The sequence below is a fragment of the Artemia sp. Qi Xiang Cuo genome, chromosome 5 (assembly GCF_049724085.1).
Source record: "Artemia sp. Qi Xiang Cuo chromosome 5, ASM4972408v1, whole genome shotgun sequence".
Classification (NCBI taxonomy): Eukaryota; Metazoa; Arthropoda; class Branchiopoda; order Anostraca; family Artemiidae; genus Artemia; species Artemia sp. Qi Xiang Cuo.
In genome coordinates, this window is record NC_142798.1 from 47,236,434 (window position 1) to 47,251,196 (window position 14,763).

Below are 14,763 nucleotides of genomic sequence, written 5' to 3' on the forward strand. Positions count from 1 at the left end.
GGTAGCTATCATGTCATGCTATAATTGAAACCACTGCTAGTTTCTAAAACAAATTATTAAGTCTCTTAATTTTCGTACCAGCCAATAACAAGTCAAAGTCTTTTATGATTTTGGATCTTGGATTACATCTGAGAGCTGGGATGATGTAGTATCGTGCGTAAATCTTAATTCAAAGGTTAGTTTGTATCAAACAAAATAATGACAAATTACCAAAAATGTTTCCCAGAGGTTACCATGAAGGTATGCTTCTCAGATAAACCTTACATTAATGAAAAAAAAGGAATAATCCATTTGATCCAGGAATAATCGCTAATAAGTCGTCAGTTATGAAAGTTATTTTTTTTAAATCACCCCCTTCTTTCACAAACCCCATTCCTCCCAAAATCTCTGTCACGTGCATTAAACTTCTTGGGTTGACAACTATTGCTGACTTGAAATGGGATGCCCATGTTCAAAACATCCTCAAACAAGCTTCCCCTTTGGTTTCCCTTCTAAAACTTTTGATAAATTTTTTGCCCCCTAAGGATCTTCTCCAACTTTATTGTTCTTTTATTCGGCCAATACTGGAGTTTGATTGTCCACTGTGGCATTTCAGTCTTTCTTCAGAGCATATTATAAGATTCAAAAGGGTCCAAAAACGAGCACTTAGAATCATAAATGGTGAAGGGAAGGTGTCATATCATTATCCACTAGGTAAGTTCAAACTCACCAAGAAGGCCGAGAGAAGGAACCTCCTGTGCCTTCGTTTCGGTACCAAGACCCTGTCAGTTCTCCGATTATGTTCCATCATCCCCGAACCCTACCTTCCCGCCCGCAACAGACCATCCCGTATAAAATCCCAAAAAGTCCCCAAACTGACTCCCATCCTCGCTAAACAAGAAAGATATAGGAAAAGTTTTGTTCCGAATTTTATTGAGTTGTATAATAGCCAGGAAAACTAGTCATTAATTTTATTGTTATCTATTTATTTTTTTCTTTTTGACTTTTTTACTAAGTTTTATATTTTCGACGTAACACTTTTAACTAAATGTTGTTTTCCTAGACCACCCTGCCTTTCTATGAGGAACAAATAAGCTTCAAATGGGGATAAATCTATTTATTTAGACAGTGAAAAAAAAGTACAAAAGTCCAGATATTTCGATGACATATCCATCGACCGTCTTCTACTGAAGTATTTCTACTCAAGACGGTCGCTGGATATTTGATCGAAATATCTGGTTTTTTGTACCTATTTTTTCACTGTCTAAATAAATGGATTTATCCCCATTTGAAAGCTTATTTGTTCAACTAAGTCTTGACTCATCTTTTTTATGTCTATTATACAATGGATTATGTTTGACGTGAAAGTCAAATTCTTTCGATATATATATATATATATATATATATATATATATATATATATATATATATATATATATATATATATATATATATTATATATATATATATATATATATATATATATATATATATATATATATATATATATATATATATATATATATATATGTATGTATAATTCAAATTCGGCGACCATGCTGTGAATGAAATTTTTAAATTAAATTCTATTCTATAGAAAAGGGTGGCAAACAAGGCTTTGTACTTTCTCTAATCCTTTTCAATTATTTAATTAATGGAATCATTGAGCATGCTCTCTGGATATTTGAAAGAATAGTAGTTGGTTGAAACGTCACCTTGATGGACCTAGACTTGTAGACATTGAAAATATTCTTAACCTGAACCCAGAATCATACCAGAAAATACTTGACGAAGTGCCATATTTCTCAGCACACCATGGCCATAGAATAAACATAAGAAAGCAGAAGTTCTTGATCTGAACATTTCCAGAAACCGACTGTTTATGGTCTTCTACTTAGAGATTGACAGCTTTGTCTAGCTGGAATCTGAGGTGGATTTGAAAGGAGGATGTGATCAAGAAGTCAAAAGAACAACATCTAAAGCTTAAGCAGTCTTTGCTAAATTCCGCGAGCATTTAAAAATTTGTCAAAAGATTAGTGCAAAAAAATGAGCATTTATATGTTGACAGTGAGGACATTTTATCTCTATAGTGTCGAATCCTGGTCCACTAAAGCAGCTCAGAGGCGCGCTCCGGGGGTCTTTAACCATTGTTGCCTGCGTTTCATTTTATGCACCTGGATATCAGATCAAACAATAGAATAAAAAAAAAAATGTTACAACATTGACAGAATCTCAGGCATCATCAACTTTTGCTGGTTGTGACATGCTTTACAAGGCCCCGAAAATCGCCTCATTAAACAAATACTGCTTGCCGAGCCTCTACCAACATGGTATGAATTAAAGATTTGTTGGACCTTAGTTACACAAGATGTGGAGCCAGATGGAAATTGTTGCATATTTGGGCATACATAGGGAAAATAATAGCTCTTGTTTTCCAAAGAATTGGCACAAAACTGGCCATCATGGGAAATCATCATTAAGAGGCTTCATTCAGAAGCTGGGTAAGGCAGAAACGCATGGCCCTACTTCAAGTACAAGTGCCAAATACCATTATTGCATGGGTGGTAATGCCCCCCCCCCCCTCAGTACTCACGCCAATACATTATTGCACTTTAGAGCGATATTGCAACTAGGACAATACAACTAAAAAGTTAAATATTCACATTCTTAAAAAACCAGTATCACTTCTTTCAATATTCCATTAATTCACAAGCATCGATAATTCAGATGCTGGGCAAGGTAGGAACACCTGGCCCTGCTGGAAGCACAAGTAAAGTACCAAATACCATTATTGCATGAGTACTATTAAGTATTTTCCCCATAGTGGGAGGGCGGAGTGCTGCCAGGAACTTTGTTTTACCAAGATCTAATGAAAATGTATAATTTTCAAATTGTTATACAATTTAAATTATTTCTTGTCTTATTTTTGGTGGTGGAGGGGGAGGTGCATTTCCCCCCTCCCTTACTGGCACCCATACATTACTGTACTTAAGTGATCCTGCAACTGGAACAATGCAACTAAAAAATTAAATATTCACAGTCTTAAAAAATCGGTATCATTTCTTTGAAGATGCCATTAATTCACAAGCACATCAAGCCCCAAGTACATGCCAGGCAATGAAAAGATACCAATAAATCTAGATTTTAATGGATCAAAAATCCAGTCATCTAAATCAAATATATTAGCCAAATAGGATGAAGTCAAAGTTAGCACACAAGGAGAATAATAATATTTCATAAAACGCATGAAGCAATAAAATAAAATTGAAACAAAGGTTTACATACAGCACAGTAAATTTACAATGAGACATACTAAATTGTGAACAGAGTATAATGGCCAGGGAACGCTGATCACCACTTTTGTTCTTATCAACATCAGAATTATGATTCCTATTCTTAATAAACAAAATCTACTACATAGACTAGGTATATCAACTAACACTCATATGTTCAGTGCTGAAATTTTGGACGCTAAAATTACAGTTTAGCAGAATAATGAAAAGAAGTTAGAAGACTAAACTTGTAGAGTACATCCAAAATTGCTTTATCAGAAAAATATTGGTTTAATACTAATGCATTTAAATAAACAATCAGAACTCTAATAGCAAAGCTCAAGGAATTGCCAGAAAATATAAGGAAATCTATCATGTTTGATATTCCTGAATAAACTAAACAGAGAATCTATTAAAAACTTATTGTCACTAAGCAAGATTGTATCCAGACTTTTACTTAAGGGGCAGAGGGGTTGTCAAAGAAAGGATTCTCTACCAGAAAAGCATCATGTCTTTTCAGTTAGGACTAATAGAGCCATCACTCAAAGGCAACACTTTGTCATTGATCACTGATATGACATTATGGACATAATAAGGTAAACATTAGTATCTACTATACCAGCACATAGGGGGCAGTCTTCCCTTCTCCCTGATATTGCTCCAAATGATGCCCCGGAAAAATAAAATTTGCAGCCAAAATGAAATTATTGCATGTTAACCCCCCCCTCCCCCCCCCCAAAAAAAAAAGTCTAACTGTTCCTCCTAAGGATTGGATTCCCATATACATATTTATATTTTTATACATGGGTAACCATTCAAACAAGACTGAAAATAGGAACAAAGAGAAACAGAAGTTATGGCACTTCCTGATTATAGCATAATTTGAAAATAAAAGCCATTGCTTTGTGAAATTGTATCATATATTTTGTAAATATGTTGTTATTTTTTAAATTTTGAGTAACAAAGGAAAATTTGCAACATGTTGCTTTTTGTTTTTTAACTTCCTAAAACAAGTTTCGGTAAGGTAGTGTTTTTTGTTCACTTACCTGCATTAGCATCAACCAATGGAATGTTAGCTAAATATGAGTGCACTTTATTTGAATCAGGATTCTCTTGATTTAAACTTAAGTGATTCATATTTGACCCACTTAAGACTTACCTATAAAGAGAAAAACAATCATAAAGCAAAGACTTAACCAATTTGTATCTAAAGAGCCATAAATGGCATTTTATTTTTACAACAACTTTCATGTTACAATAAGAGAATATCAATCAGGGGCTGTAGGTCATAAAAAGCAGCCTCTCAAATCAAATGTTTCCCCTAAGCATTTATAGTATTTGTGAACCCTGCTATTCTTTCTCCTTCAGCTTAATAGGCACTGACTTCAGCTTAATCCAGGCACTGACAATTCTAATGGGGGGGTTTTCTTTTGAAATTGTTCGTCAGCGGAGTTTGGTTAGTCAAGGCTAATTCTAATGGGAGGGTTTTCGAAACGACTAATTCTTATATCTTTTTGGGGAATTTCCGATTAATCTATCCAATGGGAAATTTAGTTAAACTCTTGGTTAGCGGTCCGCGAGTGGCTTACCTGAGTGGAGGCTGAACATCTAGAGTGGGGAGCTTAATGTAGGAGTACAGGTAGGGAGCTCATATTGATGGCCATACTGACTCGAAATCAGATTGACGAGTTTCAGTTCCCTTAGGAGCGAGTGGAGCCACAAGGACTAACAAGCTTGAGAAATATCAACACAAGAGAATAAAATAAAATAATAGTGCGTTTATTGTTACTTACATAGTAATCGCAGAGTTCTTGGTTGTATCAACAAATTAACGACACAGGTCTCCAATACGAATTGTACTGAGACGAAATATCTCAAAGTTAGTACACTTCAAAAGTTTGTTACAACACAATCATGATCAAAAAAATAGCTAGAAGACTGGTGTAAAACTCAAACTAAGACTCCAAAAAGACTGAAAAAGGACTCAAAGTAGACTCGCGCAAAATTGTTAAGTTCTAACTATCTATCCTCTGCAACTATGCCGGAGGTTACGTTTTGGCGTTGCTAAAAGTATATTTTTTCAGTCCTTATTGGCTGCACTATTGTCCTACATTACTATTGGCCTGGCTTGCACCAATGAGCTACTTGGGTTTAATTACAGTTTATGAGTTTTAAGATGTCACTCTGGAATTTTTCTAGCAACTAAAAATTCTACACTGCAATATTTTGCTAGCAGGTGTCGATTAATTTATGACTTTTAAGATATAACTTTGGGATTTTTTAAAGCGATCAAAGTTTTGTATTGTAACATTTTCCCAGCATGGTGTCGCTCAATTTTCAGAATCAGTATATTTTATTTATTTTTAATTTTGTAAGTGATAATAAAATTTAATTTCACTAAGATACTCAGGGGTTAAAATTAGTCTCCAGAAAAATGCAATTAGTTTAAGCAAATATTTTACATCTCGAGTGACTGCTTTTTTTTGTATTGTAAATCTTACTTTCTTGACAGTTTGGTATTTTCGAGCTCTTATTATTCAAACACAGGTGTTATCACCTGTCGTATGAGATTTGGTCAAGCTAATGTTCATTGAATACTTTGGAGACGGGGGGTCAGATTTACTTATTACATTTTCTGTGGGAAAGATTTTTTTTGTTAAATTAACTACGTTTATTTTGGTATTTTAAATTGAACGCTTGATCTTTGTTTGATTTATAGGTTACTTGAATTTTTGGAATTCACATTCTTGGGTGATGTTATTTTACTGGGGTAACTTTAATTGGGGAATTTTGATGTATATTTTTTGAAAATCTATCCCATTACATATCATCCATCCAACTTTTAACGATGTCCTCATCGTTGTTACGCTCCTCCCAATTTAGAATTTTTTTTTTTTTTTTTAAATTTATTTTGTACTTATTACTCGAATTAGCTCTGCTTTTGTAAAATTCATATATATTCTTTTTTTTTTTTTTTTATATACTTTAGTGATACGATATACAAACTAAAACAATTCTAAAGTTTATTTTAGGCTAAAACAAGTGTGAGAGTGGGAAAAGTCTTCTATAAATTATATTGTTTGATTATATATTAATTGTTGTTTAATAAATATCACACTAAGTTTACATTAACCTGATACGATTCTCTTATCACTGAAAATGGTAAATTTCGCCTTTATAATACTCGACTTTACTTTCACCTGACGCTAAAATGACACGATGACATTTTTGTTCCTTCACCTGATATGCTAATATTTCTACTTAGTTTTAACTAATCTAAGTTCGGCATTAATAATTGATTTATTACCTAACGTGATACATGTTTGCTACTTCTAATGTTGATTTATACTTCCACCTGACGTTACATAGGCACGATTATATTATTGTTCCTTCACCTAATATTAAAATTCCTTCACTTAATGTTCTAATACCTATATATGGCTCAAACTAGTTAAGTTCTGCTTTTTTAATTTTATCTTTATTTAATGAGAATTCACGAGTACAACTTAATTGAAAATTGTATGATATTTATTTGATTTCAAAAAGAAAATAGCTAATAATAAACCATATACACAAACATAAATTCCTAGATCAAAAAAATTAAAATAATTTTAAATATAAAGTTAGACACTGTAACATATTCTGATATTGATGTCTGATTGCAAAACTGAGCTTACGTAATTTACACTGATTTTCATATTTATTAAAAGCTCTTTATGTTCATTAAAGTTATTAGCTAGATACATAAGATTTCACACTTACTTCATCATTCTACGTGTCTATATTACTCACATACGTTTTCACTCTACTTTGGGCTTCCGTTCACTTAATTACTGGGTTGGCTAATTGTTCATGGTTTGTCTTCTTGGTGTTTTGCTTTCTGTCATTCGTTCTTTGGAATAAGTGTTTATGTTGTTCGCAATTATGACTGTATGCACAAAATTATCCGTGCGTGGGTCCTTACGTCATATACGAGTGGTTAATGTTGTAGACTCTTTGAAATGTCTATTAGGTATGTAACCCTTATGAATTAATTACATGAAATGGGTATCTTGATCGCTGGGCTGGGTATCTCTTCTTGACACAGTTTGACCGGGGAAAATCAAATACTCGTACAGTCTGTGTTTCCCGTAAATTTTTCACGTTCAATCCATTTTTTATTTGGACTATGGGCTGTGTTTCTACATTTAACGTTAACTATGGCACGGTTGTAGCTTGATTTGAGTGCCTTGGCTCGGCGCATTGTCTTTGATTTTCAGTTCAATGGTTCACAACTATTGATAGCTTGATATGTAGATGAAAACAACTGTTTGGTTCTCTTCTTTGAACACTTCATTTTGGGAAAGACCTTAGTACGTAAAGTCTATGTTTCCCACAAAATCGATTATGATTGGTTTTTCATCTCATGGATTATGGTTTGGTTTTACGACATCTGTTAATGATTGGATAGAGTCAAAACTTAAGCTTTTGATCTTGGTTAACATTTACTCTGATGTGGGGCTTAAGATACATAGTCCTTGAGGGATTGACTCTAGGTTAATTCTTGGTGTTTTAAACATTAAATCTTAAGGCCGTTGCCGTCTAAGTATTTGACGGTTATTCATGCAGTTTTACGACGCGACAGGTCGAGGCGGTTCTTTAGGTAATCATCAATTCAGGTATATGTTTGTGTATAGGGTCCTTGGTTCCCGACACAGCTTGAGGTAAAATTACCTGGTACAGGGTTCTTGTGATTTGGACTTGTGGTCACAGTATCGTCTTCAGATATTTCCTTGGTGAGTACTTGTCGGTGGTTGACGAATGACGAAAGTATATGCTACTGTGTTGTATCCGTGTTGCATGTTGGTACACCATAATTAGTCTGCACCGAATACTCTGCTTCCTAGAATAGAAATATCCTTGCAAAATCATATACTTTTTAAAATTACAGAAGTTAAAACATATATACAACAACGTACAGTTTTCATACTATTATGCGTGGACAATTTTTTGAAATAATAGTTATGATTCGTGGTACTAATAACATCAATTTAGTACAGTTACAGTTAGACACAACGCAAAAAAATAAGGGCAGATTTCATGCTGTCCTGCATGTTGCTTCAATCATTAGATTACTATAAAATAAATAAGGTGATCATCAGAAAAATGATTATGTTTAAAAAAAATAACACCATAAAATTTTCAAGATTGGTGACTATGTGTGTACACGTATATATGTGCATTAGGCACATATTCAATATTCAATACATTTTTTAAATATTATTCAACGCTCATCTACTTTAACATTTACTTTTCTACTATGCTACTATTTGCGAGGCAGGCAATATGGTTTATATGAGAGGTCTTGATTTACTATAAATTTTCAAATCTTTACTGTTTATGCGCTTCCACGCTGCCCAAGAAGTATATCTTTGCAGCTGCATGGGCTTGCACAAAAAAAACAAGTGAGAATTTGGGATTGGACATGGCACGAATGAGGACCTCTATTCCCATTCGCTCGATCACGTCCTCCCTTACTTTTTTCCTTAAGGGTTATCAGGGAGTTCTGGGTTTAGGCTTTGCATCTCGCTTGGCTCAATACAGTCCTCCTTCGGGTTTTGTCTCCGTGGTCTCGTAATTTTTCCATAACTTGAATCAACAAAATCTTCATTGTTAGGGAAACCAATGAGCTCCAGCATCCCAAACGACTAAATATTCCACTTGGAATGAGCTGAAGACGCTCCACGTTGGTTTCTCGTATCTGATAATCTCCGGTCTCCTTGCGAATAGGAGAATTCATATTTCTCATGCATTATGACTATTTTGGGGGTAGTTCCGATGCTTAGGTATGATTTCCTGATTTATGACGTCTTGGGCCACTGCATGAGCAATGAAAATTATGATGGCATCCGTTAATCGTACTTTCCTGTCTAATTCTAAAATTAATATGTGTTAATTTATCTTGCAATGTAATCTATTCCTAGTTTTTCGATTTTATTCTTTAGGGTTTTGAATATAGATTGCATTATTACGCGTACAGCTAACATCGTTAGCTACATGGCTTCTAAATATATTGAAGTTACTAATCCTTTCTCGCATTGTATTTTATTCACAATTTTCCTGCTACGGATCGATATTTGGTTTTATTTGCCAATCGTATTCCGAAACTATACGATTTTTTTGTCACATTTTCTTAAATCGTACTTGACGTTCCATTTTTTTTTTTTCGCAAATACTTATTACATTTATTTATTAACAATGATAATTTCCGCTAAGTATATGACATCTTCTTTTGCGTTCTTTATACATATGAACTCTGTGTCAATAATTGCTTTGGCCTTTTCATTATTTGGTCTTTTCAGAACATTTCAGAACAATGGCCAAAAGAAGGTAGTTTCTATTGATCTTTGTTTAATTTATAATTTTTTCAAGATTGGTTATGGTTATGGTACACTCTAGGTCGAAGTCAAACTACCTTTTCACCGGCATTTCCTCAATACATCGGGTACTAATTCGTTCAACCATAACTTACTTAAAGCTCCATGTTAACCAATGATGAATATGTGCTTTGTGTGGAAAAACAAGGCAACTTTAGGTTGAAGTTGAACTGCTTTTTCACCAGTGCCACCTTGCACTTGGCTATTTGTTTGTTCGAACATAATTTCATCCCTATAGTTCCGTACTCTAGTTTAACGACTTTGCGGTCGCGTTATCATCTTAAAAGTATAGAGACTTTCGAGAAACTACCTTTTTGTCAATATATTTATAACGTATTTAGACCTTGTGATATTTACATTAATTCGCAGTTCCATAAATATTAACACAATACTGGTTTATAATGCATTTTTTGATACTAATCGATTGTCATGGTTATAACACTTCAGGTAATATTGTAGTGTTTTTTCATCATTCAATGTGATTATATTGTCTATATATACATTTTTTTACACTAGTTTTTTGTCTTAAATATTATTATCTTTTCTTTATCAAGCGTTGACTGATCTGACTTCTGAGATCTAATAATGTCTAGTATTCTGTAATCGTCCAATGAAGAAATAGTGGGGCTCAGGAATTTAAGTTCGAATACTATGTCATTTTTACCGTTTTCAGGTATATTTAGGTACATTAAATAAACTAATAGTTGTTTTGGGAGGTGCAGGCCTTCCAAAGTGGCGGTTATGTCATTCCTTCGCATATTGTGACGAATGACTTTCCGGCACAACTGAGATAAAGACAAGGGGTCATTTATTATTTTTACCACGGAGAAACTTAAGTTCACGTGTGATTGGCAACAGCATAGTTGCTCGCGTATTATTACGTCTAATCCAGGGACTATTGTTCTTCTAAAATTTTCATCGTCTTGGAAGAAATTCAGGGTTATTTTCTTTATGTGTTTGTAATCTCTTGGGGTAATTTGAAAAATTGCTGCTCCCATTGAAGGGTTTATCGGATTCAGGTACGTGTTATTTACACAGTTGACGTACAGGGTTTTAAGAAAGTTTTCACCTTTTAACATATGTCCTTCGTCTATTAGTATGGAGAGAAATTTAATGGGCCAAATTGTAGTTATGTTATTATCATTTTGATCGTACAACATATTGTTGGCGATATATTCAGACAACGAGCTATACAGTGATGAAGGGATATATTGTACTAAAGTTCGGAAGTCCAGATTGGCACTTCGCCTAGTGTGCTCTAGTGTTTTTGTTAGCGCACGCGCGCTAAAATTATAGAGCACTAGGCTTGCCGTTAATCTTAGGATTATTCTTGGTTCCAACATAGTTTTTTGAGATTTTAGAAGATAGTATAGTTTTGGACAATCAAGATCTTCTACTGTTCTGATAAGTTCCTCTTCTTTCATTAAATTGTCAATATGTCCCCATTCCCTTAACGGAGCATTAATATTGTCTACGCTATGTCTTATCTTAAGGTTCCATACGATTGTTTTTTCCCGTCTAAGATTATTTAATTGTCGATAGCTTGGATATTTTATCATGGGTACGCTTTTTTTGACTATTCTACTAGATTTTAGGTTGGTATAAGCAACATACCGTATGGTCGCTTGTTTCGGCGATTCTCTTAACCACGTGGTTGAAGGTTACTTACACGTACAGTATCTGGAAATGTGCTCGTATATAAAATTTATCATTAAATGAGAGATTACTTAGTAGTAATTTATTTTCAAAATGGTTATAGTATTTTAAGGCATAATAATGATTATGAAATAATTAAGATAATTAAATAGTTGGCTATACGGCGCGTCGCTTAGTGCTATCAAGTTGATGTTTAATTTTAATATGTGCCGTTTGCTTGGCTTCTTCTAATTCATGATATTTAACTTTCACTGGTATTCTTGGGTTCCTTTTCCTATTTGAGTTGATCTTCGTAGGAAATACTTCGGCGCAGTGCCCGAACACAAAATCAAACTACTCGAGTCCCAGCACCGCGTCAACGCATTCCCCACGCATCGGAATTTTTGTCCATTTTTATTCCATATTCTCGTATGGTCATTTGTGTTATCACATTTTCTCTAATTGTGGGGGTTAGGTAGGGTAATTTTAGCGAGTCGCATAGTTGATTTTACTAGTCTTTATGGCGTTCTTTCTTCGGTTCTGGTTGTATTTCGTAAGAGATATCCCGACTCTGCACACTTCCCCCAAACAATCAACAGGAAAAGCATACAGAGTGAAAGCATTCCCCACGTATCAGGCTTCGTCTCCTTTTTTCACTTCATATTCTTTCACGGTCACTTTCGTCGTCACATTATTTTCTTATGGTAGAGGTGATTTAGGGTAATTCTTGCGGGTCACTTTTTATAGAGAGGTTTGTTGATTTTCTCGTTAGAGTCCCAGAGCCAAGTCTAATGACCAATGGAATATAACACACCATAGGTCACAACAGTTGACCAACGGGTCCCCATGTTTTAGGGTAGTTTTTTCCAACTTCAAACCGTAATGTTTCATTATGTGATGACCAATTTTTGTAACTGAATAGTCGTTCCTCATAAGAGAGCTAGGGCCAAATGGAAACGGGATGTTATGTAGACACCATCCATCGTCTCCACTTTGCCACGGCTTCCCACGACTGGGGGGGCCTGTTCACTTGTCACATTTCCTTGTTGGTTATTTGCCTTTTGTATTTCCTTGTTGTTAATCATAGAGAGCCAGGACCAAATGGGAACGGCAACAGAAAGACAATGACACCATTGCCAGTTCCCTGTGGCCACCGCTACCCACAACTGAAGGTCTATTTGTTCGAAAAATTTGATAAGTAAAGAGTGGTAGCAACGTCCTGTTGTGCAATTAAGTCTCATATTCATGTAACTTTTTTTTTTTTTTACAGAGGGTGAAAGTCAAGTGATTGCATGGTGGGATAATGGACACCATGCTAATCCTTGGCTCTAACCTCCCATGGTTGGGGGTTTATCCATCTTCATTATCGTATACTATATAGATATTTAGATTCTTGCTCTTATTCCATTTCTAGAGCACTTCATGGGTTTGATTGCTGACTATTTTATTTTGCTTTTATAAATTAGAATTGCCATGTATATTGAGCTTTTATTGATTGCCGAAAGAGAAAAAAAATTTTTTTACATTCGAAGTGTAAGGGTTGTTAATAATTTTTCTTCGGATAAAATTTGGCTTCGCTTTTTTTACTTGTTATTTTTTTAACAAAAAGAAAAAATTTTTTTTTTTTTTTTTTTTTTTTACCGTACGAATTATATGTGGTCTTACAACTGGGGTTTTTTTTGCCAAAAATATCTTTTACATGGTCTGTGTGGGTTTTCGAGTTTTAAAAATTAAGGAAAGGATTGTATTATATTAAAGGTTAGTATATTTCAATTAGTGCGATATCTGTCGATCGGCTTGAGGGAACTCTAAAGTTTTCTATTAGAACTTGCTGTGGCATTCGATTTCTATAATTGTTGAACCCTTATTTACAGCAAAATTTTTCTTAAGTAATCTATGATTAACGAGGCAAATTTTTCTTTTTAAACAATCTCTTTTTTTTTTTAATATCTATAGTTTCAATTAATTTCTCTAAGGCCCTTTTTTTTGTAAATATATAATTATTTTTTAATGTATTCAAAATTCAGTTAGTATGCTGTAACGTTTTTTTTTTTCTTTTAATTTATTTATATATTTTATTTAGCCGTGACGCGACTAAAGTATTACTTTCATCGGTTTTGTATATTATTAGTTAATGGGAGTTAAGTGAGTCGAAGTGTAACTTTACTTTCAAGGTGTCAAATCATTCTTCTCCTGTGGCGGTGTTAATGCCACTGAATATCGTGTTCTAAATTGATTTCCAAATATACAGCCTTTGAAGCCTTATCATCAAGTAAATTTTAGCTGAATAATCCTCACACACAAGGATACTGATTTGGGGGTCAAAATTCAGTACATAGCCCGTCAACAACACACTAGTCTATAATGCTTTTCACATCTCTACCACGTGGCGTTATTACTTGAGAGTTTCGTAGTTTGTCATAAGCCATATTAACTTAATTCATTTATAATTAAAAAATTAAAATTATAATATATGTGATGATGCTATATTTTGATGCAAATACGAGGCCGCACACCTGAAGGGGGGGGGAGGGCTCATAAAATTGGATTGGAACATATCTCCATAACCTTTAGTCGGTTACCATTAGGTCAGATCTTGATTCAGGGAGAAAGTTTGAGAATTTATCCTTGTTAATTTAGGGTCTTCGAAGTGTACGTTCGAACAAAGGGCTAAATTACCTCACAGGGGTTGTAGTCTATTTTATGGCTTCTGCTTTCACTTAATTGCCTTAGAAATTACTCTTCAGTTATTCATGCTTCGTATAAATGTCTGTTTTGTTCTATCAATTTTAGTTAAGCACATGCTCACTAGTGAGTGCACATTTTTTTTGAATTCTTAAATACCGTGCTTTTTACAAGGCTTAAATTTTGTGAATAATACGTGATTTACCATGTCATATTATTTATTGTGGAAAATTAAGGATTTACTGGGAACTGTGGTCGCAACTGGCTTATGAGATTAGTAGAAATTATTAAATATTATCTTGTGATGTGAGTATTTATGATTAATCGTCAACTTCTGGTAGGATTTTCTTCCTTTTGCGTTAATCGGTTATTTTTTGTAATTCCTTACTTCTGAATTATTTTGGTTATTAGAGTATTTCGACAGACCTATGTTAGTTTGATTTTACTCTACCTGCGCGGTTCATTTGTATGCTTTAATTCAATTTAAAGTAAAATTGGTTGAACTCGTTGTTGCAAATTGTTACGGTTTTTGGTGGTTATATTATTCTTTGCCTATCGGCTGTAAGCGTTCTACGGCTTTTACTAATTATTGCAAGACTAAGGTGTTATTTAGCTCTTTTTAGTTACGATTTTAATTTAAGGTACAACAATTATCTATTAGGGAAACATATTCTCTATAGTAGGCAATCAAAAATAGAAGTATATCAACGCGCGGTTTTTTTTTGTCTTAATTATTATTGAATTTTGATTTCTTGGTACGATATTTTGGAATTTTG

The 14,763-nt window shown here is 34.0% G+C and overlaps 1 protein-coding gene across 2 annotated transcripts in view; it reads right to left on the bottom strand.

The window, feature by feature from the left end:
* LOC148952199 (short coiled-coil protein B) overlaps nucleotides 1-14,763 on the bottom strand; it is a 96,270-nt gene that overhangs the window by 58,217 nt on the left and 23,290 nt on the right. For both annotated transcript variants that reach the window (XM_089088874.1, XM_089088873.1), the window contains exon 2: nucleotides 4,298-4,410. In XM_089088874.1, coding sequence (XP_088945000.1) covers nucleotides 4,298-4,388 — 91 coding nt within the window. In that variant the 5' untranslated portion in view covers nucleotides 4,389-4,410. The remainder of the gene's footprint in view (nucleotides 1-4,297; nucleotides 4,411-14,763) is intronic.